The sequence below is a fragment of the Acinonyx jubatus genome, chromosome B3, assembly GCF_027475565.1.
Source record: "Acinonyx jubatus isolate Ajub_Pintada_27869175 chromosome B3, VMU_Ajub_asm_v1.0, whole genome shotgun sequence".
Taxonomy (NCBI): domain Eukaryota; kingdom Metazoa; phylum Chordata; class Mammalia; order Carnivora; family Felidae; genus Acinonyx; species Acinonyx jubatus.
This window is the reverse complement of record NC_069386.1, coordinates 133,622,089-133,647,404: the sequence shown is the minus strand read 5'-3', so window position 1 is coordinate 133,647,404 and position 25,316 is coordinate 133,622,089. Positions and strand designations below refer to the sequence as shown.

Genomic DNA, 25,316 nt, shown 5'->3' with positions numbered 1-25,316 from the left:
CAAGTGAGGCACGTTTGGCTTTGGCCCAGTGCCAAATGCCAGGTGCCTCCTCAGACCAAGGCTCGTATCCAGCAGCCACTTCAAGGTGACCTGACTGGGCGACAGTGTCACTGGCTGCTGGGAACTGGGTTGGTTTCCTGAACGTCCCATGTTCCCCAGACCACACTCGTCTCCCCTGGGGAGCTGAACTAGGTCACCGCCAAGGTCCTGCAGTACTTGGACTGCTCTCAATTTCCTTCTGCTTCACCAGAGTCCTTTAGGGGAGCTGCGAGAACTGTGGCTTTCCTGGCACCGAGGGGAATCTAATCCCGAGCTGTCAGATAGGTGGGCGGTTCCGGGGCCACACACAGCCCTTCATTCGCGAGCTTAACTCACCACGGGTGATGACCACAGTCTGAATAATTTCCACAGAAGCAAGATCTGGGATGAGGCCAAAGATGGGCCTCTACATTGGCTTTTTGGTCTGTTTTCATGTTTACTTTTGAAATAAGAGCTACCGTGACGGTGGACCTCATCTTTTCCCCAGACTGTGGGCGCCTGGCCTTTCCACACACAGCAGTGCCATTGGTCGCAACCCAAGCGCCTTGCTCGGTTCTCCCGTTCCCTGGGGCCCCAGCGGGAGTCCTGAAACCTCCCTCGAGGAGGGGTTATAAAGCCAGGGCAGTGCAGGAGCCCTGCTGGCAAACCTCAGATCAGGCCACATCTTCTAGAACAGCAGGGGAGAAATTAACCGGTCCCTCTGCTGGAGCAGGACGCCAGGGCAGGAATAGCTGCTGTAATACTCACATCATATTCATGTTTCTTATTACCTGCAGAGGGAGGCTATGCACATTTAAATATGACTAGAAACGATCTGAAAAGCCACATTTTGTTGGAACTGATTTTATTTAAATTTTACAGAAACCTGATTGAAGTATGTAACTGTAAGTCCAGTAACAAGTCTACAAAAATGCACGTACGATGCCAGAATTCCTTAAAAGCAACTAATATCGTATTCTCGTTCGGCATAAAACATGCATTGATATCAACTGCCACATGTTGGCCAAAATCAGTCTCTATAAGAAGAGACAGTCCATTACGGTCAATAAGAAAACTAGTTGTGAACACAGATTAAAAAAAAAAGAGGTTTTCTGGTTAATGTAAAAGGAGGAGCAGTACCTTTCTAAACGAGCCCCTCAGCCCCGGGTGATGCGTATTATCGTGCTGCGCAGTAACGCGTCACCTCCGAGACCTGGTCCTGACCTGTCATCGGAGCAAGGAACTCCCTGGCAGTTAAAGCAAACGTTTGAGAAGATAGAAGCTCTCGGACCACAGCAAGCACACTAGCGCAACCTTGCAGAGGGCGCTCAGAAATCCTCAGACTTGGAAAAGGGTTCCCAGGCTGGGGATCATAACCAGCCTCAAAGATGCCCCGAGCTTTTCAACCCAGCCCTTCTGCAAGGCCGGCTCAGGGCACACGAGCACCTCCTGTGGCCGGAAGGCCTTCTAGCTCCACACATCACTCTTCATGGGGATCTGTACTTAGGAGGCTTGATGCAGAAAACCACGGTTGGACCATTTCTTTGAGGCCCTGATGTCCTGTAGGCCGGGTTCATCTCACCCCAGGACGGGTACATGCGATTGCTGGACACACGAAGGAAAATCAACGTACACTCGTGGCCCCAAAGGCTCCGACGCTTAGGGTCACATACCTTGAAGCAGGTCCTCTATTGTCCGGAGAGACCGTGTTGCTCCAGAGGGACAGCAACTGAGGACTCTGCATTTATCAGAGGTGTTTTCCCCATAGACTGAGGGCTGTAAAGAGACTTCATACCAACTGAAAGGACTTCCCCTTAAAATACAACATTCCACAAGGTTCTTCAAAAGCGGGTCTCATGGTCATCAGAGAACCAGCCGTGGACATTAACATTTATTTACATAAAGCTCATCATTCATGCAGCCTGGGGCCTTGTTTGGAGTCTCTCACATACCCTCTGCCTCTTCCAAAACAGGGCACTCCCTGCCCTGCTCGCTAGAAGTAAGCTAAACCAGTATTTTTTTTCTTTCAGCACAGATTTAAGGGGGAAATTAATAATTTATTGGGGTTCTCATAACATTTTCATAACAGAACAATATCAAAATAGGTCTGTTTTTAATATATGCTTATGAATATCCCTGATAAGATAAAGAAATCCAGAGGACTTTGTAAACCACTAAGATTTCACAGGGTAGTACCCGGTCTATGTTCTAGGCAGCAGAAGAGGGACTAGTACACTGGCGAATTTTCTCCAGGAAGCCCTGTGAGCACTACAGTACTGAAATTCGAATATCTGGTGCCAGTGGAATTGTGAATGAAGTTTTCACTTTATTAGTAAAAATCATAACAAAGGTTGGCTTCCTCAGTCCTGCCATCGGCCAATCTCCCCGCCCGTGACAGACGTCCAGCCCAGAAAACCATCAGCCCTGACTCCGCTGGAGGTCGGGCCCAGAGGAGGCGAGTTTTGAGACACCCTCTAAGCCGTGACCACGCTTGCGAAAGCAGGGATGTGGGAGAAGAGGCAGACCGGGCCTGAGGAAGCACTGACCCAAGGCACCACGATCGGAGGGGTGAGGGACCTAGAGGGGTTGTGGCAGACAGGAAGGACGCTCCCGCCATGCCCCCCCACCGCGAGGGTCCCGGGAGACAACAGCTCTGTGGCAGAGTAGACACGTTCAGGAGTTAAAGAACAAATCATTGGGAAAAAAAAAAAAAAAACTAGTTTACTGTCTCAAAACCAAATCGAACTTCTTAAAACTTCTAAGCGAATAACCTGGGGGTTATCTGGTAGTCAGGCGGCGGGCCGGCAGTCTGGAATGAGCTGCATTTAGCGGAGTCAGAGGGCGCTGGTTGTGAAATCGGCATACACACTGTGGCGACCGTGGTTAAGGAGGAAAGGAAGCTCAAGGCCGGAGGGGAGGCCTCTCCAAGGAGAGGCCGGAACAGGACCAGATGCGAGAAACGCCTCTTTTATTCCGGCCACAGTAAGTGGCCTTGGCGGTGGCCTGGCTGAGCAGGTGCCATCGTCCAATCTAGCTGCAGTAGTACTGCATCCCGTCCACTCTCCTCCTCTTTTTTGACTGAAATTCTTCAAAGAACTGCTGGATGTCCTCTCTCTTAACCACCTGTGCAGGAAACAGCAAAGACCAGGAAAGGGAAATGCATTACAGAGCGGCAATAACCAGGCATGCTATTCACAAACAGGTTGAACAACACTGCTGGTAATAATTATCTTAGGGGCGCCTGGGTGGCTCAGTTGGTTGCGCATCTCACTGTTGATCTCGGCTCAACACGATCTCACCGTTTTGTGAGTTCAAGACCTGCATCAGGCTCTGCGCTGACAGCATGGAGCCTGCTTGGGATTCTCTCTCCCTCCCTCCCTCTCCCTCTCTCTCTCTCTCTCTCCCCCTCCCTCCTTGTCTCTCTCCCCCTCCCCCCTTGTCTCTCTCCCCCTCCCTCCTTGTCTCTCTCCTGCTTACGTTCTCTCTCCAAATAAATAAGTAGACTTTAAAAAAGAACGACCTGAATGTGTAACTAATCATATATCTCCATCCTATAGAGGGCTCATTCATCCAGGTGCACAGACACGGGCTGGGCCAGAGCCATACAGCAAGGAGGGCAGAACAGTGCCGAGAGTGGGTTCCATCACTCACCTCGCTTTCCTCACACGAAATGAGATAAAAGCAGCACCTATCTAACAGGATGGGAGATCAGATTGGATTTAATGCCTGTGAAACACTGCCTGGCACATAATAAGTTCTTTTTAAATTTTTTTTTAATGTTTATTTATTTTGAAAGAGAGGGAGACGAAGTGTGAGCAGGGGAGGAGCAGAGAGAGGGAGACACAGAATCTGAAGCAGGCTCTGAGCTGTCAGGACAGAGCCTGATGTGGGGCTCACACTCACAAACTGTGAGATCATGACCTGAGCCGAAGTCAGACGCTTAACCAACCGAGCCACCCAGGCGCCCCTAAATTTTTTTTTAAAGTTTTATTTATTTTTGAGAGAGACAGATCATGAGTAGGGTAGGGACAGAGAGAGAGAGAGGGAGACACAGAATCCGAAGCAGGCTTCAGGCTCTGAGCTGTCAGCACGGAGCCCGACATGCGGCTCGAACTCATGAGCTGTGAGATCATGACCTGAGCCGCAGCTGGAAGCATAACCGACTAAGCCACCCAGGCGCCCCAGGTAGTAAGTTCTTAACTGAGTGCCTGAAGGTCTCCCAAGCCCACTGCCCTCGCCCAGGACCACAGCTGTCTCTTGGGAACATCCTTCAGCTCCACGTGAGTACCCACAGGAAACAAAGTCTGTTTTGCTTTGAGATTTGTGTTTTCTTCTTTAATGAAAAAAAAGAGCCAAAACACTTTTCCTCTTCAGGAGGCCAAAATTAGAGGTGTTTGCCACATAAAAAGAGTAACTGGCAAAAAATAAAGTAGCAACTACTCTTAGTAAATGGAATATCCACTTTATGCAATGAGAAATTTGTCTTCTGTTTCACTGGAAAAAGATTAGAGCATCATACAAAGGTGTTCAAGATATTAGCAAAATAAAACACTAGAAATAAGAAAATAAGACAAAGGGACAATATGGATGAAAGAGTAAATTGGGAAAACCTGACAGGAGCCCCGGCTCACCCAGGAGTGCTCGGCCAGCTGATCTGACCCAATAGCTGCCTCCAGTCTATCACAGGAAACAGGTGTTAATTTACTTTTTAATTACAAAGGTAACACATTCTTATTGTTCTGAAAGAATGCAGGAGGGGCAGGGAGAGGGAGGGAAAGAGAAAGAAGCCCAGAAAATGCAGGTGAGCAAGAGTGAGAGAGAGAAAAAGAAAGGAGGTGGTAAATACTTGGCTATAAAGCGAAACACTCCCTCGCTCCCCAAGAGTAAGTGCCGCTAACATGCACAAACAGCAATGTCAACTCGAGTAACTTCCTTGGGGGAAGACCCTCGTTAATCCTCTAAATGGAAGAACGGCACAGACTGATACATCAATTTCACAAGCACCAAGGCTGAGACAGCTGGTCAACAAGTGAGGACTCAGAACCCCTAACAAAGTCAGGATCTAGACACTGAAGATACTCGCGATACCACAAAGCTCTAATGTATTTGCTAAATGGCGTGGAAACTCACACTTATGAAATGCTAATATATAGGACACTCGGAAATTCCAGTTCGAAGGATCTGTCCCTACTTCGGATCACCAACACTAAACACTGAAAGGCAAAAAAAGAATTTTTCCCGCAAGGATGTTGGGAGAGGGGACCTAAAAGCACGCAAATCAGAGCGTTCAATTTTTAGCTTCTAGACCCTCAAATGGTCACAGCCAACATGCAGAGTAGAATGTTAAGGAATAAATACTGGGGTTCAGTAATAAATCATTTTATTGGTTTCTTTCAGAAGATTTGTAGTTTCTAAGTGGTTTTTTAATTTTATTCATTTTTCATATTTATTTTTGAGAGAGAGCATGAGTGGGGGAGGGGGGAAGAAAGAAGGGGACAGAGGATCCAAAACGGGCCTTAGGCCGACAGTAGTGAGCCCGATGTGGGGCTCGACCTCATGAACTGCAGAACGATGACCTGAGCTGAAGTGGGACACTCAACTGACTGAGCCACCCAGGCGCCCCTAAGTGTTCTTTTTTTATAGTCAGACACAAACATAAAAGGCAGTCCGTTATCTAAGAACATCTAGAACTTATAATCTTATGTGGACAAATACAACCAAAGTAGATTAACCTTATTGCAACTTAAGGTTCTTATTTGTTTTTATAAGGATCTAATTAGTAATGTCATGGAACAATAAACAAATATATTTTTCTGTCTTTTTAACTCATCGTATCAGATAAAAAGCGGCCCTAGTGATGACAGAGATCCCTATGTTGAAGACTGAAGAAAATTGCTAGTTTCAGGGGCACGTGGGAGGCTCAGTTAAGTGTTGGACTCTTGATTTCAGCTCAGATCAGGATCTCACAATTCATGGGATTGAGCCCTGTGTTGGGCTCTGCACTGGGAAAAGGAAGCCTGCTTGGGATTCTCTCTCTCCCTCTCTCTCTGCCTCTTCCCTGCTTGCGCACTCTCTCCCTCAGAATAAATGAATAAACTTTTTAAAAAATAGCTTGTTTCAAATGTGATTGGAAAGATATCGGGGCGTCTGGGTGGCGCAGTCGGTTGAGCGTCCGACTTCAGCCAGGTCACGATCTCGCGGTCCGGGGGTTCGAGCCCCGTGTTGGGCTCTGGGCTGATGGCTCAGAGCCTGGAACCTGTTTCCCATTCTGTGTCTCCCTCTCTCTCTGCCCCTCCCCCGTTCATGCTCTGTCTCTCTCTGTCCCAAAAAATAAATAAACGTTGAAAAAAAAAATTAAAAAAAAAAAAAAAGGAAATATATCTTTTACATGATTTTAACTGTGTAATCAAATCAATAAAGAGCCTTGTGATCACAAACAGCACAAGAGCAGAGGTCCTAGAGTCAGGAACACACATGCTTTGACACATTTGAAAGACTTCAAATGTCCATCAATAATGCAGAGATTAGTGTACACCAGAAACTAATGTAACACTATAATTAAAAACAAAAGTGCCAAGGGGCACCTGGTGGCTCAGTCGGTTAAACATCTGACTTCGGCTCAGGTCATGCATGATCTCACAGACCATGGGTTCGAGCCCCACGTCGGGCTCTGTGCTAACCAGCTGGGAGCCTGGAGTCTGCTTCAGATTCTGTGTCTCCTTCTCTCTGCGCCTCCCCTGCTCACACTCTCTCTCTTTCTAAAATAAATAAACATTAAAAAACAAAAACAATAATGCCAAGGGGTGCCTGGGTGGTTTAGTCAGTTGAGAGTCCAACTTTAGCTCAGGTCACGATCTCATGGTTCATGAGTTTGAACCCCATATCAGGCTCTCTGCTGTTAGCGCAGAGCCTGCTTGGGATTCTCTGTCCCCCTCTCTCTGCCCCTCCCACTCTCCCCCCACTCGTGCTCTCTCTCAAAAATGAATGAAATTAAAAAAGAAAAAAAAAACCACAAAAAAACAGTGCCAAGGTTAAAAACAGTTACACCTATGAACATTCTTAGTTCTAGCAAGAAGAAACAGAAGTCTGCAGTAACCAGAGGGACAGGAATAACTGTAGTTTAAGAACTGCTGAGAGGCAGGAGGAGGTTCACAGTGACTGTGAAGAACATCCTCTAAACAATGAGAGAAATCTACTAAAGACAAAACTCTTAACTTCTGACTTTACAACTCATTTTGCAAAAAGGCAGCACTGTGACCCTGTCCACCCAGGCAGTTTCAAGTTCTTCCCACATTCACGAGCAAGGAGAAAGTGGCCTTAAGCAACATGGCAGAGACTCCTTCCAAGAAAACAAGTCTTGGGGCACCTGGGTGTCTCAGTCGGTTAACTCTTGGTTTTGGTTCAGGTCATGATCTCACGGTTATGATATCGAGCCCTGCATCGGGCTCTGTGCTGACAGCGTGACATCTGCTTGGGATTTTCTCTCTCTCCCTCTCTCAAAATAAATACATAAACATAGGAAGGAAGGAAGGAAGGAAGGAAGGAAGGAAGGAAGGAAGGCAGGCAGGCAGGCAGGCAGGCAGGGAGGGAAGAAGGAAGGAAAAGAAAGAAAGAGAAAAAGAAAAAAAGAAAAAAAAAGAAAAAGAAAGTCTCAGCATACTTCCTTGGCACCCACCACACCCACATCTAACTTGATTTCTGTGTCTGGACATAGCAGAACAAAGCATCAACTGTCCATAAGGACAGCCTTAGACCAAGAAAAGTTAAATTTTGTTTTATATCTGCCTTTGGAAGGCAGAAAAGTATTTCATGAAAAAATTCTGTCACAAATATGTGAATCATAAAGAGCAAGTATTTATAAATTCATCTGGAAGACTATTTAAAAAATTTTTTCTTAATGTTTACTCTTTTTTTTTTGAGAGAGAGAGTGTGAGCTGGGGAGGGGCAGAGACAGAGGGAGACACAGAATCCGAAACAGGCTCCAGGCTCTGAGCTGTCAGCACAGAGACTGACATGGGGTTCAAACCCATGAACCGTGGGATCATGACCTGAGCCGAAGTCAGATGCTTAACTGACTGAGCCACACAGGCACCCCAAGACTATTTTAAATATTATACATTTTAGAATCAGTGTCACCCTTAAAAGTAGATAGACTCTCTTACTAGCCAGAAAAATGTTTTAGTCTCAAATTCTGAAGTTCTTTTATTCTAAACTATAGAATCCAAAGTCCAAAATAAGGGGCCTGGAATTAATTTTTCCCTGCCTGATCATTTGTTCTTCCTCCTCCAAGGATCTCTGCCAATGTCCTGGCCTTCCCCTCAGCCACAAGCACACTCTGCAGACCCTGTGTGGCTGCTCCACCTCTCACCCCCTCGAGCCCAGGGCTGGAAGGACTCCCAGTGAGGCCAGGTCCTTGTTTCACCACCTGCTCCTGATTCCCCTCCACTCTGCCCGCAGTCACCTCTTAAGGATCCAGGTTAAGACATATGGTCATTTTTTCATCCAAGAAACTAAACAGTTTATTCAAAACATACAGAGCTATGATTAAAATTCTGTAATGCAACATACATACCGTGCCTTCATCAGCAAATCTCTTGAGATAGTCTTTAAGTTCAGTCTTCAAGTCATTGTATTCTAAATCAAAACAACAAAAAAGGTACATAGACTTTAGGCAAGTCATTTGCTTTTAGAAACAAAGTGCATCTTTTCCACTGATAGTTGAGTAGGTTAATACTTTAAATTTTCTCTAAGCGAAACATGCATGGAAACTTGCTTCCAATTTCTCACAAGTTCTTTCATTTTGATATTGCGGACCCTACTTCTTAAAACAAATAAACAAACAGAACTCAAAAAAATTGCCACTCCAAAAATATTAGCTAAGAATTTTTGTAAGAGGTTTCCTATCTCTCTGGAATTCTAGTAATGGAAATAATCTTGGACTCATCAAACTTTATAAGCTTCAAAACTGATTCACTCACTTAACAGTTCATATTACATATGAGGTACCCTGAGGGCTACAAAAATCCTTCAAATGCAGCCTTCATCCTCAAAAAGCTTTCAGTCTAATAAAGGCAAAAGAAATTAATCAGATAGTTAAAAATAAAAGACAGGGGGCGCCTGGGTGGCTCAGTCGGTTAAGCGGCCGACTTCGGCTCAGGTCACGATCTCGTGGTCCATGAGTTCGAGCCCTGCGTCGGGCTCTGTGCTGACAGCTCGGAGCCTGGAGCCTGTTTCAGATTCTGTGTCTCCCTCTCTCTGACCCTCCCCCATTTGTGCTCTGTCTCTCTCCGTCTCAAAAATAAAAAATAAACGTTAAAAAAAACAAAAAACAAAAAACAGAAACAATCAATGCCACAGAGGTGGTGGCATCTGAGTAGTCAGGGTGGAAATTACTAAAATCAGTTGGGCATGCTGGGGGGAAAAATGTAAAAGCCTGCAATTAAGGGCTCAGGGATATTTTCCCCTCTGGTGGTTTCCTGTGAACTACTAAAGCAACCTCAAGAACCATCCAAAAGATAACATGCTTCGCTCAAAAAGAGGACACATGATGCTCCATGAAAACTATTTAAATCGATGGACAAAGAAATTGATTTTCTATTATTCCATATTCATACATCTACCCTGAATCAAAACAGCATGTTAAGGTTTCTCAAGCACGTAATTATTCTAGCACCTAACTCTGATTCAGTGGTAATCACAGCTAAATACCCAGCAACGCTACAATTCAGCAAGCATAATAAGCGTAATTGAAGCCTATTCTATAATTCCAATTTTAAGCTTTTTTTGTATTAAATTAAAACCGTAGGTGTTAGTAGCCCTCCTTACACATATTTTAACAGTGAAAGAAACTTTATGAACTTCACGACTTTTTGTTCAAACAGCATTTACCACAAATAAGTTCCACTTGCTGGACTCTGTCCATGCTGTTAAGGGTGTCCATTAAAGGGTCTCTCCTGTCAGCTGCCTGGTCAACCTTGCCCTTGTTTTCATAAGCCAGAACTGTGTCGTATTCATCTGTCAGGAACAGGACATCTAGCTCGCCATACATTTTCTTCAAAAAATAAAACCAGTTTCCCATTAGAACATATGTATATCATTCTCAGAAAGTCAATTCTCAAGAGCTGAGAATCACTAAAAATTTATTTAATTTTTTTTTTTACATTAATTGCCAGAAAAATCTGAGCCTTTTAGTACAGAATTGCTTGAATGATTTATTCTTTTTGCCCAAATCTGTTTTAGGAATCTCCCAACTTCCCAATAGGTGTTGTATGGTCTAAAAGATCTTTATTTAAAAATCTTTAAAAAAAATGTTTTTTAATTAAAAAATGAAAACTACTGATTTACTGGAACTTTCAAGTAATTTTTATTCCCAAGCAAATTCTATGATATGAAAAAGATAAAAATTTATGTTTTCCACTAAAATGAAGATAATAAAAAGTACTGCATGATTCTTAATTTCTCCCACAAGCATTCAGACTGCAAAGAGCATTTCATAAATTTGCTTAATATGAAACATTTTAAAGTTCTCTACAGAGCTAACATCAATTTCATAAATATATTTTTCAGAAAGTCTTATTCTAGGCATCAGTCCGTAAAACACAGTGACATTGACCTTGATCAGTCACTCACCATACAGTCTTTGCAGGTACATAACTTGCTACGCCAGTTCAGGGGCCAATAGGTGGCAGTGTCTTTCTTTATCAACTGCTTAGCATTAAGATCCTGAAGTCTGCAGCCAGACTGTGATTCTGTGTTGAGATGTTGATTCTTAAGTGCCGTCTGAAATAAAATTAAGTTTTGAAGTATGCTTTTTACACTCTGACAGTTTAGACTGTACAAAGGAATTTCTTTGGGCAAAGGGTACAATTGAGATCCAAAGCTACAGAGCTTACAGAAGTAATTTTGCTTAAGCTTTAGTTCTTTGATGGCTTATACTTCATATGTTACCTGGGGATCAGACTCAGAACTAGAGCTGGTACATGGTTCGTTAGTCTGCTCTGCTTTAATTTCCGTGACAGCATCCTTTCCGTGTTCTGGAACATCCTCTTTGAGGGTACTATCTTGATGATCTCCATTTTCAGGTTTGATGACTTCCTGATCACCTATTCCATCAACATTCAGCACCAACCCATCATCCTCCACAGATACTTTGGTTACTGTGGGTTCAATGAAAGCAAACACACACACATATCCATAGACAGTGAAATCACTTAGTCTGATTAAAAAAGATTTCAGAATCTGGAAAAAGAGAAAGTCAACCTTAATCTCTGGAATAATGAGAAAGAAATTATCAACTCTTCCTTTGGCTATGCCTGCCTAATCCAGAGTTCAAATAATTGAACAGTTCATTTAAAAATGTCAATCACAGGGCACCTGATTGGCTCAGTTGGAAGAGCATGTGACTCTTGATCTCAGGGTCATGAGTTCAAGCCCCACATTCAGTGTAGAGATTACTTAAATAAATCTTTAAAAACAAATAAATAAAAATTGAAAATGAAAGAAAAACAGGGCCGCCTGGGTGGCTCAATCAGTTAAGCCTCTGACCTCGGCTCAGGTCATGATCTCATGGTTTGTGGGTTCAAGCCCCACATCGGGCCCTGTGGTGACAGCTGGGAGCCTGGAGCCTGCTTTGGATTCTGTGTCTCCCTCCCTCTCTGCCCCTCCCCCACTTGCACTGTCTCTCTCTTAAAAATAAATACATATTAAAAACATAAAAAATAAAAATGCCAATCACTACTTAAGCATTTTCTATGTAAAGGAAAAAGAAAAATACTGCAGACAGTAAAAAGAGGTAGGATACCTCAAGAAGCAAGAAGCAGGAAGAGGTTTAACTATAAACACAGGTGGAAGGGTAGTTTTGAAAAAACAACCAGCTTTTCTCGATGAGAGGAAGGAATAAAAAAGGATGGATATAGACCCAGAAATATTGTCAAAAAGAAAAGAGCAATGATAGGGAAGTTCATGTTGAATGATGGCACTTCGATTTAATGGGAAATGAGGCCATCTGTTGACAGACAAGGAAATGAAAGTACAGGGGGAAGACTGATTAAGAAAACCCAACAAATGAGATATAGATACAGGTCCAGTGGAAAGTGGGAGATGTAACTGAAAAGGGTAGGAACACAAGGAGGACGCACCAAGTTTAAGAACTTTGAGACAGGGGGGTTAAGTGGCTCAGTTGATTAAGTGTCCGACTCTTGATCTTGCCTCAGGTCATGATCTCACGTTTTGTGAGATGGAGACCTGCGTCAGGCTCTGCGAGGACAACATGGAGCCTGCTTGGGGTTCTCTCCCCTCTCTGTCTGCCCCTCCCCCACTCGCGTGCTCTCTCTTGAAAAACAAACAAAAAACCAAAACTTAAATGCTTAAAAAAAAAAAAAAAAAAAAAAAAGAACTTTGAGACAAATCAAAAGTGTAGGGTGAGATTTTAGGTACGGCTGTGCTGTTTGCAGTTTGTGTGGTAAAATGTTCCCTGAAGGTGAGAGGGGCAAGAAATTATGAGGTCAGAGCAGCAGATACTATGAGTAACTGCCACTCTAAAAATAAATTAAGTAACACATTTGCATTACCAGTAAAATTAAATAATGCCTCAAGACCATTGCTGATCAGTTGTTTTGGGCCAATTTCTTTGGGTACAATAAAAGTACTAGGTAACAAACTATACCCCACATCTCCCAACCAATAGCATATCTTATACTTAAGAACAATTTATGGGGCGCCTGAGTGGCTCAGTTGGTTGAGCGACCGACTTTGGCTCAGGTCATGATCTCATGGTTTGTGAGTTCGAGCCCCGCATCGGGCTCTGTGCTGACAGCTCAGAGCCTGGAGCCTGCTTCAGATTCTGTGTCTCCCTCCCTCTCTGCCCCCCACCCCCACTCTCTCTCTCCTTCAAAAATAAATAAACATTAAAAAAAAATTTTTTTTTTTTTTAAAGAACAATTTATTCTGGGGGAGCCTGGATAGCTCAGTCGGTTAAGCATCTGACCTCGCCTCAGGTCATGATGTTGCTGTTCCTAAGTTCGAGCCCCGCATCAGGCTCTGTGCTGACAGCTCAGAGCCTGGACCCTGTTTCATATTCTGTGTCTCCCTCTCTCTTTCTGACCCTCCCCTGCTTGTGCTCTGTCTCTCTCTCTCAAAAACAAACAAACATTAAAAAAAGAACAACTTATTCTGGTTTTATTTATCTTTCAAAGTCCCATTCAAAAACTGCCTCCATTTTCCCTAACTCTGGTCTCATCCAGCCTCTGCCTCATGTTATTTAAGCACAGATTTGTTCTTGGTAGTCTCCCAACCATTCTATAAGCACCGTGTGGAGAAGGTATGTTATCTTACACTTTTTCTACACCTTGAAGTCCAGTCAAAAACAGTTGCTAAAAATTCTGGACTGAACAGAGAAATTTCACAAGTACGAGACTGTGGCACACCAACTCCACAAGACACCCACCTGCCAATTGTGCAGCATAAGCCCACAAGAAGGGGCAGCGCTTCATACAAGCCGGGCACACCATCTCCTGGAAATCCCCGCTCTCGGGGGGGATGGCACCAAGATGCTGTGAATACAGAAAACCCACTATTTTCCTTGTAGTCTCCAAGTTGTCCAAAATGCTATTTAATAAACAAATATTGCAACAGAACACTGATCGTATCTTTACAATTTCTTTTTAGAAGAGTAATTATAATGTAAAATATAACACAATTCAAAAAGAAGCAAGAAGAGATCTTTTTTCTTTCTGTACAGACAATACCTTTTAAAAGGTAAAAGCTGGGGCGCCTGGGTAGCTCACTCAGTTAAATGTCCAACTCGATATAGATCACGATCTTATAGGTCATGATCTTTCGGTCATGAGATTGAGCCCTGAGTCGGACTCAGTGCTGAGCATGCAGCCTGCTTGGGATTCTCTCTCTCCCTCTGTCTCTGCCCTTCCTTCCTCCATGCATGTGTATGTGCGTGCATGCCTTCTCTCTCTCAAAAAACCAAGCATTTTTAAAAATTAAAAAAAACAACAATGTAAAAAGCTTTCCTTACCCTTCCATGGAACCAGTCTTCACAGACTACACACTGGATCATCTCATCCGGAATCTAACACGGAAAAGCAGTTTGTATGTTAATGATTACAATGAATTCTGGGACACGGAAGTAAATCCAGCAAACAGAAGAACTATATATTAAATTCTCTATACCGATTCTGTGAGACGGCTATGCACATGCCAACAGTCAAGGGGCCAGGGAGAAATAGCGGGTCACAGGACCAAAGAAGTTCACTCAACACGAACTGATGTTGCCGAAAGGTTACACTGAGATGAGCACTTTGGAAACAACCGTCAAAGCTGGTCCACTTTGGTTACTTGGCACCTGACTCTCGCAAGACTTTATAAGTAACATCTCATTTTACGTGAAAACCAAGACCCAGGAAGGTGAGATGGATTGACCAATGTAGAATGTGGCAACCCCACATTCTTCAAGCCCTTCACTTTACTTAAACTGAAAAGTAAATATTATAAACAGTCTCTTGCTAATATGGACAGCAACAACTTCCCTAATTTGAATTAGTTAAGAAATTAGATTCTGGCCCTAGGAAAATGACATACCATAGGGCACAGACTGTTTTTGGAATGATTTTCCTTTCATTCCCAGACTTTCATACCTACTGATTAATATCCCAATGTTGTTCTGTCCTTTCCCTATTATAACTTCTCAAAGGGGGAAAAAAGCATATATGCCTATATATATGTCAATACAGATAAACACACACACATATCAAATATACATATATATAAAGCAGTTTTATTCTTTCTTCTACCTTGATCAATTTATTTGGCATCTTATTTTTTGTCTTTTGATTTAACAGTGTTATAACACTTTACCCCATACCTTAAAATATCCAGTTTTAAGGTTTTATCTTTGTTAACTCAAAGATATCTTCAACTTGTTCCTCTATATAATTTGGTTCAATAATTACAGTTCCAAGACAACTAGAAAGCAAGGAAGAAGGCAGAAGGCTAATTTTTCTAAACATAAAGCACTCCTTCAAATCAGTAAATACACAACAAAATCCAACCCAGTCAAAATATGGGCCAAGGATATGAAAGGACAATTCAGATAGGTTATTACAAATGTTCAATAAACTCATGAAAGATGCATACTCTCATTCATGATCAGGGAAAAGAAAAAAGATACACCTCTTCATCTATCAAGATGGCAAAACTTAAAAAGACTGGTAGTATGTAGGGCTGACAGAGTATTGGGGAAAAAAACCACTATCACCTACTGTTGGTGACTGAACTCTTTTGACAGAGGTGATCACAATTTTATTTTTTTTAAGCATTTTCTTTTTAATGTTTATTTATTTTTGAGAAAGAGAGACAAAGTATGAGTGGGGGAGGGACAGAGAGAGGGGCGAGACACAGAATCTGAAACAGGCTCCAGGCTCTGAGCTGTCAGCACAGAGCCCAAGGTGGGGCTCAAACTCATGAACTATGAGATCACGACCTGAGCCAGAGTCGGATGCTCAACCGACTGAGCCACCCAGGTGCCCCAACACAATCTTAAATATAAATATCCTATGTCTCATCAGTTCTACCTCTAAGTATCCATAAATTCTTGCAGGAATATTACTGAATCAAATTACTGTATAAGGATGTCCACTGTAGCTTTCTTTAGAATACTGAAAAAAGAGATCGGACCAGTCTGCTACAGAACATTTAGGTAACTAACTTATAGCATGTCAAATTATGAGTACTTGGCTGTGATCAGAACAAGGTGGATGTGTGCTATGTAGCATGGAAAGAAGTCTATGATATACTGAGAAGTGAGAAAAGCAAGTTGCAAAAGTGAACATACGGAATTTTCACTTTTGTCAAAAGGAAACTACAAATTGAAACACACATCACTTATGTTGGGACCGAAACAGGTCTAAAAACATATACACCAAAAAGTGTTAACAGTGGTTATATCTGGGAAGTACAATGGAATGAGGAAGAAAAATTCTTTTTAAATTCTGTGTATACTTTTTTTTTTTTAATTTTGTGTATACTTCTAATTGAGGATCCAGTCTGTACACCCCGTTTCTTTTCTTCCATGGAGGCAAGAAGTTGAAAGTCATTGTTTGGAGAGTGCTTGGCAGTGGAGCAGGCAGGCAACGAGAGAGAGAGGAAGGACGAAAGCACTGGCCTTGAGAATGTCCTGCCCAATATTTCATTCTTGTAATGTAGAATGAGAAGAACACTCAAGATCTGTACCAGTTACAGCTCCAGCCCACACTCCTAAGAAAGGATAAACCTAGAATCCTCTCGCAATCCCCAAATCCCTTCTGAACAGCTATAAAGGCCCAGATTGGACAACAGGCTAAGGAGTGAAGGCTAGAGGTATTAACCTCCAATTAACCTCCAATTGCCTTACCTCATCTTCAGGATCAGGATAAGGTCTCTTGCAAATGCAGTACAATCCAAAAAAGTTGTCATTGTATTTATTGCCAGAATTTATCTTTGCTTTGTCCTGAAAGATATTCATTTCAATATGTAATATGGTCTAATTTTAACTATAATTTCAGGCATCATGAAAGTATAAATTATAAGTAACATATAAATATCACATATGGCATATATTATATTTATAACACCAATATACTATAAGAACATATATTACATATATTTATAACACAGCATCAATATATTGTAGTAAAATATAAAAAATACCATGACACAATAATAAAATATCATGTATTTCATGTTGTATGACATTAATACATTCAATAAATTTCTGCATTAAATATCTTCCTCCCCAGAAGCTGGTTTTTAACTTTCAAAGTACAAAGAAAAAGAATTCACTCCTATCAAAAGGATATTTTTTCCAGGATACAGAGAAATTTGATTTTTTGTACCTTCTTTGTAGTAATTGGGGAAACCAAATACATCCATTAACAAAATGCTGATAAAATTATATCATCAACCTCTATAACCCAGAATTTCAAAGTACTTTTTTATTTTTTTTTATGTATTTATTTCTTAGAACTTGCGAGTGGGGGAAAGGGGCAGAGGGAAAGAGAGAGAATCTCAAGCAGGGCTCCACATTCTGTGTGGAGCCCAACCTGGGGCTCGATCCCACGTCCCTGGGATCACAACCCAAGCTGAAATTAAAAGTTAGACACTCAACCGACTGAGCCACCCAGGAACCCCAAAGTACTTCTTAATGCCCAGCTGTGATAGCCAAAGCTCCCAGGTTACTAGACGGTAAAAAGTAAGCAAGGAAATTGTCTAAAAATAACCTTCAAAGGAGGGAAAAAGCATGAGAGTTTTAGCAATTATGACTGAACAATGTAAAATCCCTGACATTCTAGTTTCTGTTACTTCAGTAAATGTTATTGCGTTAAGTATAAAGCAGAAAAATCCCTGTGCACCTAGCTCACATTCATTATTACCAAGTTTTATTAATTCAGTTTTTACAGTTATACCCTTTGTTGGGGTGCCTGGGTGGCTCAGTCAGTTAAGCATCTAACTTCGGATCAGGTCATGATCTCACAGCTCATGAGTTCAAGCCCCGTGTTGGGCTCTGTGCTGACAGCTAAGAGCCTGGAGCCTGCTTTGGATTCTGTCTCTCTCTCTCAAAAATAAAATAAACCTTAAAAAATTTTTTTATACCCTTTGCTTTAAAAGCCTTAAAGGATGAACACAACCAACATAATTAAACCTCAGTTACATTAAAGAACATTCCCACCAAAATCCTTCATACTACAGTCTGTAATGCAGACTCTGAACAGGTTAGTTTTCCAATAAAATAAAAAATAGAATACAGTCTTTTTTTTTTTTAAACGGAATACAGTCTAATACCAATTTGTCTACTTGAAAGAATAAGCATAAGAACTTCCTTTTTGGAAAATGCATGGTTTTTATCCCCTCTGGCAAATATCCATCTCAGCTACTTTCAATGTATTTTTACACTGCTCACTTACAGGAAATAATTTGCATTCCAAATTTTTAAACTTGCTGTTTCCGCAATCACAACGAAAGTTTCTGAAAAAAATGAGGGAGAGCCAAATTTTAGTTTTTCTTTTAAATCTAATGAATTACTCTTTAAATTTATTGCACAGCCCCTGCCCTTTCAACTCATTTCTAGGGTCTAAAAAGTGACCTTGATTGCTGTTCATATGTCCAATTTGAAATTTCTCCAAGCACAGAATAAAAGATTTAACAGTTTGGGAAATTAACATGCACAGAAATAAATATTTATATCACACATACATATACGCACAAGTAAAATAATGACAAAGAAGGATGACTAGTTTGAGTTTGTGCAATAATTATATTTGATTTTTTTTAAGTTTTTATTTAAATTCTAGTTAACATATATGGTAAAACTAGTTTCAGGTGTAATAATTATATTAAAAGGCCCTCCAGAAAAACTATTCTAATTATATAAAACAATTATATTAAATTTTACCAGTACACAACTACTTTAAATGGAAAAACAAGAAAAAAGCGCAGGTGGAAAAGAATCTAAACATTTAAAAAGCATCCAGCACCAATCTCTGTTTTTACCTTTTTGTGTATAGCTCAAATAGTTTATGACTTCCATGACATTCGTAACTGCAAGCGAGGCAAATTCCTGCTGGTTCTTCTCCCTCTGGGGTGCAAGTACTACAGGCATAGAGTGCTTGTCTCTTTACTGAGCCCTAAAAGCCACAAAATGGAAGGAGAATAATCACACAAGAGAGTGCCAAAACACTGTCACATGTTTTATGTCATTATATATGCACTATGGTAGTGCTCATTTCATACAATTTTTTCTTACAATGATAGTTTAAAATTCTCAGGCAGCTGAAAAGAAGAATCAGCTGGCCTGCACCAACATCTTAACACATGAAAATGTAAGAGAACGTGTACAGGCTTATGTTAGCAATATCACACTTACAATTAAGATCAATGCACTTTATGCAAGAATCCTTTTGATTTTAGGAGATGCATGCTGAAGTATTTAGAGTGTCATGATGTCTGCAATTTATTTTCAAATGGTTCGGGGAGGGGGTCTGGGGAGGTGGGGGGTAGGGGAGATGGGGGGGTCGGAGTGTATTACATAGAGAAGAGAGATAAAAGCAAATGTGGCAAAAAGTGAATATGTGGAAGAGGTACACAGGTGTTCATAAAAGTATTCTTTCAACTTATCTGTAGATTTAAATTTTTTCACAATTAAAAGTTGAAGGAAAAGATCAGCAAAGGTTTTGGAAATCTTGACAATCGTTACCCTCCTCCAGGAAGGAGGGAGGCAGCGAAGCTTCTGGGATGCCAGTAATGATCTGGGGGCTACATGCATGCATATGTTCACTTTTTTCCACAAACCATACAAATGATTTGTGCATTTTCCATATATTTTACTAAAGTAAAAAGAAAAAATTTACAAAGTCCAATTTATAAAGCTAACCACATTTCAAAAATAGCTTACATACATTTTAAGGAAAGCAGAAAAAAAGTTGTTTTAGTGGTGACCAAAGGTTTTAAAATACCAGCCAACATCTGGGTCTGTCTGTGGATACCAGGTTTTTTCAAAAATCTAACCACTGGGCAGGGTTAAACTCAACTGGTCAAGATGACAACTGGTATTATGAGCTCAGTCCACACCACATAATGACCCCAAGTCTCTCACCTCATCCCCCAATGTTGCCATCCCACCCACCCCCAGCCCTGGGGCTAGGCAACCTCCTTCTTCCTACCAATTCTCATCCCGTGTAAAGTTTTCTTCTACCCACCTTTCTCCATTTTTGTACCTAGAAACATAGGATGAGTCACCAAACACTACAACACACCCTCTCAAATCCTGATTCATAACGTCTTCCAAATGCCAAATATACCCTTCAAGCAAATCCTCTCCCCTCCTCCCTCCTTTACCAGTGCCACCTGCTGTCGTGGTTCCGGTCTATTTCCATGGGGGGCGGACTGCAGATAGACACCATACTTGCTTCGCCTCGCAAAAACAACAACAACAACAACAACAAAAAACCTACCAGCTTGTACTTGTCAAACTAAATTGCAGAGGATTAGCTGTCAAGGGGCCCAGCTCGGGGAGATTTTCAAATCCAGAGCTCTCTCCTTTAACTCTGCTTCGACTCTCCCATTCGGTTCCAAATAAACACTCTTAGGATGGGAAAAGTAAGGACAAAGATGTCGGGATTTGAGCGGTCAAGGGGATAGTTTCTGAAAAGCAGCCAAGGCGCGGAGAAGAGAAGGAGAGGAAGGAAAGAGCAGGGGTCCCAGAGCCAAAGCCTGGAGAATCCTGAGGGACTAGACGGAGGAAGACCGAGGGAGGAGGGGAGCCCTGCTGGAAACAAGCTGAGAAAGGGAACCAGGAGACTGAGGTTTAAGGGCAGCTGGGCCTGGGATGGGGAAGTCTACGACGAACGGTGGCCTGGGACCACCCCAGGGGAGCCGGGCCGCGACACGCGGGAATGGGGCAAGTCTGGTCGGGAACAGGAGGTTCAGCGGGAGCCCGGGGAAGGCGAGGCCAGGGCCGCGCGCCCACCTGCGAGTAGGAGCACTTCTCGGAGTCGCTGCCGCCCAATACGGCGCACGCTTCATTCTCCAGCTCCTCGTCCTCCTCTAGTACGTCGACCAACGATACCACAGGCTCCAGCTCCGACTGCCGCCCAGCAGACCCCTCCGCCCCAGCCATCCTCAACTGTCAGCGGGTCCGCCGCTCGGCCCGGCGGAGGCGGGAAAAGCGGCTGCGAGAGGCGTGGCCGGAGGAGGAGGGGCCCAGTGCTAAGAACCAATCTCAAGGAAGGGAAGCTAAGGAAGGGGGAGGAGCAACTTCCGACAAACGGAAGTCACTCCTCTCCCTTCTCCCGCCTGCGCCAGGCTGCGCCCACGGCGAGTTGACTTCCGCTTCCGGGTGGCGCCTGCAAGTCGGTGGCTGTTGAAGCTCAGTCATCGCCATGGAGTTGTTGGGCGAGTATGTCGGGCTGGATGGGCAACAGCAGCGGCTGCGGGTGCCCTGTGAGGTGCCGGCCGACGCCGATCCTTACGAGACCCTGTTGTCTGGCGTGGCCCAGATGAGAGACCTGGTGACAGAACTCTTCGGCCCCCTGGTACAGCAGGAAGCGCAAGACCGGGTGGCGGCTCCAGAAGAGGCCTTGGACGGTGAGCCCTGAGAAGGTGCTGGAGCGACAGGAGGGCGGGGCAGGGGAGCCCGGGTATAGTGGCCGTCTTGGAGCAAGTGAGCCTCGGGGGAAGAAGAATCCCAACTAAAAATTGTCAGTCCTTACCGCCATATTATCTGCGCTCCTTCTGCTTAAGCGTTTGACGACTCTCTTTCCATATGTATCACAAAAAGCGTGGTGAGTGCCGACTGCTCTGTGCCAGGCACTGGGCTGTGCTCTTGAGAAGGAATGAGGTGAATGCCACTCAGTTCCTGGCTTTCTGAAACTCTCAGGCTGGTGGGGGTTAGACAAACAAATACTTATTAACAGATTGGAAGTGTGACCCCAGGGCCCTCTGTAACTATTGCAAGCTGAGAGGACCCAAGAAGGCTTCAGAGAGCATGGCTTTTGAGCTGGGTGTTGAAGGATGAAAAGGAGTATTACCTTCTTAACGTATTTGTAATTTAACGAAATTACACGAATTTACAGAATTTCATGAAGTTACAAACACGTTAAGAAGACTGTCCTCTGCGATCCAAAAGAATGAAATCTTGCCATTTGCAACAATGTGGATAGAGCTAGAGTGTATTATGCTAAGCAAAATAAGTTAGAGAAAGACAAATATGATTTCACTCATGTAGAATTTAAGAGACAAAACAGATGAACATAAGGAAAGGGAAGCAAAAATAATATAAAAACAGAGAGGGAGATAAACCATAAGAGACTCTTAAATACAGAGAACAAACAAGGTTGCCGGAGGGATGTTAGGTGGGGGGTGGGCTAAATGGGCAAGGGGCACTTGTTGGGATGACCGCTGAATGTTACAAGTAAGTGATGAGTCACTAAATTCTATTCGTTAATACACTGTATGTTAACTAACTTGGATTTAAATTTTTTAAAAATAAGTAATTTTAGAATTAATTTCAGAGTAAGTTCTGAAGATTTCAGTTTAAGGAGTCTTAACTCCCAGGGACTCCTTTCCATATGCCAACTTAGAAGGTGCAGTTTGAAAGGAGAAATGTGAAATTTAAGTCTTGTCTTGAATACGAAAAGAGGTAGGTACCTTTTTTGCCTGGAGCTGAGGGGCCAAAGAATTAAATATTGGAGTCAGGACTTAACTCCTCTCTAAAGGGACTTACACTGTACTGTACTTTCCATCTTTTGTATTATGTGAAGGAGCCAGTTCAGAACATTACACTGAGTTCAGACAATAGACTGGTTCCATGGATATATTAATTGGGAGTACCAATGTATTGAGAATGAAGTCCTGTTTCTTGGCTCCAGAAGTACTTCTGTAATCTGTTGAAAACGTTATCATTGGCGTAAGGATGAGTATAGCTGGAGCCATTTCTTAAAATATCATTACTTGTTGAGAAAATAACTGCCACCTATTAATGGAAGGTCAGTAGTATATTTGTATCAGAGGACATGTTTTTTGTTTATTTAATGAAGAGCCCATAAAGCTTAGGTTTTATTTTGTTAAAAGTAATTGAGATTAACATGGCACATATTGTGTTCTGTGAATTTGATCTCAACAAATATACAAAACTTTAAAATTGTACCAGTTACTAAAGAAAAGTGATAGAACTCAGTACTAAAAAGTACTCAGTACTAAAATTGGCTTACAAACAATCCAGTTACCAGATGTGAAAGGATTTGAATAGGCAGTTCTTTAAATAAGATATATAAATGGCCAATAAGCTCGTGAAAAGATGTTTAGCATCATTGGCCATCAGGGAAATCCTAGTGAACCCCAAGGAAATACCACTTTGCGCTCACTAGGACGACTGTAATCAAAAAGAACAATAACAGGTGTTGGCTAGGATGTGAAGAAATTGGAGTCCTCAGACATTGCGGGTGGAAATATGAAAGGATACACCTTCTTTGGAAAATGGTTTGGCAGTTCCTCAGGAAGTTAAAGTTACCTTATAACCCAGTAATTCCACTCCTAGGAACTCCTAGTTCCACTCCTACTTCTCCAAAGAGAACTGGAAACCTACGCTCACATAAAAACTTATATATGAATATTCATAGCAGCATTATTATAATAACGAGAAAGTGGAAACAACACCATGTCCGTCAGCTGATGAGGCGATAAACAAAATGTGGTGTCTCCATCGATGGAGTAGTACTCAACACTAAAAAGGAATGAAGCACCGGTAAATGGCTATAGCGTGAATGAACCTCAAAAACATGTGAAGTGAAAGCAGGCAGACAGAAAAGGTCGCATATTTTAGGATTCCATTTATATGAAATGTCCAGAACAGACAAATCTATGGAGATAGAAAGTAGATTAGTGGTTGCCAAGGGCTAAGGGGAGTGAGAAATGGTTGTTGGTGTGCGATTTCTCAGATGATGAATGTGTTCTAGAATTAAATGTCAGTGACAGTTGCTCAACCTAGGGAGTATACTACAAATCAATAAATTGTACACTTTAGAAGAGTGAATGTTATGTGGTGTATAGATTATATCTCCAAAAAAAGTGGCAGATAAGAAAAATTTTAAACACCAAAATTCCTGAAATCTTTTTAACCATACATACTTTGAATCCAACGTATGCATAACTTAATTAATCCTTCAAGTGAAATGGTCTCAGTATCAACCATTTTAGCAATCTCTTTCTTTGAACCACTGAACATATTGTCACACAACAAATATTTATTTTAAAAGGTGATGATGAAGATGATGTAGAAGATGAAAATAACACTGATAACAGAACTAACTCAGATGGACCATCTGCAAAACGGCCCAAACCACCATCTTAAGAATAGCTTTTATGAAATTTAAAAGACTGCTACTATATCTGAATTATCACACGCTGACATTTAGGAAAGACTGGTGCTCTAATTTGGAAAAGCATTTGTTTTATTCCCCTAGGACAATTTTGTCAAAGAAAAAAATGTACCTTGTTTCCACCAAAGAAAGATATAATAAATGTTTAGAAATGAATCTGTTTTCTTGAGTGAGAAATAAATTTGATACTGTGGAAATAACTAGAACACTCAATGCTATATAAAATCCTCTAAGTTGGCAACTGAATATTTGTTCAGTTTTCTACTTTTTAAATAACCATTGAATTAAGTTGTGTGATGTCTACATCTTGTGGCTTCTGCTTGTTATAAAAAGTACACATCATAGTCCTGCACAATAACATTTCAAAGAAGATGTAAGTGGAGAAAATCGGATATTAGATTTAAGAATGGCAGATCTGTGTAAGAAGAAGGAAAATGGGAATAGAAATACTGAAGAGGGAGATGAGCCCGGAGAGAGACCCAAGGAAACCTGGAGTCCATACTTACACCCAGTATATAGACATCCAGAGATGATACCACTCAATGAATATATACATTTAACTTGTAACTTAAGAGAACGAAGTTGGGCGGACTTTTATGCTGTAGCATGTTATATATATAAACACAAATGTAAGTCTTAAACAATCTATGTTGACTTTAACTTAAGGTATTTCTCATCCTGTATCCATGCTTTGATTTTGCTTACCCCAAAGGCCTGTTGAATCCTTGAAAATACATATATATTCCTAAAATATGTGTGTGTATTCCTTTTCGGCTTGTTGATGGGACCAAGGCATTTTTTATTTCCTGTGCATCTTTCCTGATTCATTTAGATAGCTAAAATGCAAAGAAATCAAGTAGCATGTATCTAAGGAAATGCAAATAGTTATAGAATTTTAGAGTTGGAAGTAACCTTACAGATTATATATGACTTATTCCCAAGATGAATTGAACCTTAGAAGAAGTGTTGCCCTGAATTTGAGCTAAATATTGGCAGAGATGGGTTGTACACATAGCCTTTAACAGATTACCAAAAAACCCCAAAAGCAGATTATCATAGTACTTTCCCAGTTACATATTCTGAAATCTATAGTTTGCAAAGTACATACAATTAAGGAAACTGAATTTAGATACCTTTTCATGTCTTTTTTTTTTTTATGTTTATTTTGAGAGAGAGACAGACCACACATGCAAGTGGAGGAGGGCTAGAGGGAAAGGGAGAGAGAATCCTAAGTAGTGCCATACTGTCAGCATGAGCCCATCGTGGGGCTTGATCTCAACACCTGTGAGATCATGACCTGAGCTGAAATCAAGAGTTGGATGCTTAACCGACCGAGCCACGAGGTGCCTGATACCTTTTCACATCTTTGAAGTATTGTTT

The 25,316-nt window shown here is 41.9% G+C and overlaps 2 protein-coding genes across 3 annotated transcripts; one reads left to right on the top strand and one right to left on the bottom strand.

The window, feature by feature from the left end:
* Positions 1 to 2,319: 2,319 nt before the first annotated feature.
* Positions 2,320 to 20,843, bottom strand: UBR7 (ubiquitin protein ligase E3 component n-recognin 7). Its single transcript, XM_015078908.3, has 11 exons — positions 20,528 to 20,843; positions 18,553 to 18,686; positions 17,967 to 18,027; positions 16,418 to 16,513; positions 14,045 to 14,098; positions 13,463 to 13,568; positions 10,966 to 11,174; positions 10,648 to 10,797; positions 9,907 to 10,069; positions 8,591 to 8,652; positions 2,320 to 3,141 (listed from the first exon to the last, which is right to left on the bottom strand). The coding sequence occupies exons 1-11, from the start codon at positions 20,675 to 20,677 to the stop codon at positions 3,049 to 3,051; spliced, it is 1,278 nt and encodes a 425-aa protein (XP_014934394.2). The 5' UTR covers positions 20,678 to 20,843; the 3' UTR covers positions 2,320 to 3,048.
* Positions 20,844 to 20,851: 8 nt separating this feature from the next.
* GON7 (GON7 subunit of KEOPS complex) lies at positions 20,852 to 24,173 on the top strand. Of its 2 annotated transcripts, none has more exons than XM_015078909.3 (2): positions 20,852 to 21,144; positions 23,814 to 24,173. In XM_015078909.3, the coding sequence occupies exons 1-2, from the start codon at positions 20,940 to 20,942 to the stop codon at positions 23,906 to 23,908; spliced, it is 300 nt and encodes a 99-aa protein (XP_014934395.3). In that variant the 5' UTR covers positions 20,852 to 20,939; the 3' UTR covers positions 23,909 to 24,173. The 2 variants fall into 2 exon arrangements, 1 of the variants encoding a protein (XP_014934395.3); XR_008299624.1 differs by having other exon boundaries at positions 21,001 to 21,159.
* The last annotated feature ends 1,143 nt before the right edge of the window (positions 24,174 to 25,316 follow it).

Bases quoted from the DNA above. Each gene is read 5' to 3' on its own strand.
- UBR7 (XM_015078908.3), bottom strand. From the start codon at position 20,677: ATGGCTGGGGCGGAGGGGTCTGCTGGGCGGCAGTCGGAGCTGGAGCCT. The intron at 18,028-18,552 runs GTAAAAACAGAG...CATTTTTTTCAG, and splicing joins TTTGAGCTATACACAAAAAG to AAACTTTCGTTGTGATTGCG. The intron at 10,070-10,647 runs GTGAGTGACTGA...TATTTTTTGAAG, and splicing joins GTACCTGCAAAGACTGTATG to AAAATGTATGGCGAGCTAGA.
- GON7 (XM_015078909.3), top strand. From the start codon at position 20,940: ATGGAGTTGTTGGGCGAGTATGTCGGGCTGGATGGGCAACAGCAGCGG. The intron at 21,145-23,813 runs GTGAGCCCTGAG...TTATTTTAAAAG, and splicing joins TCCAGAAGAGGCCTTGGACG to GTGATGATGAAGATGATGTA.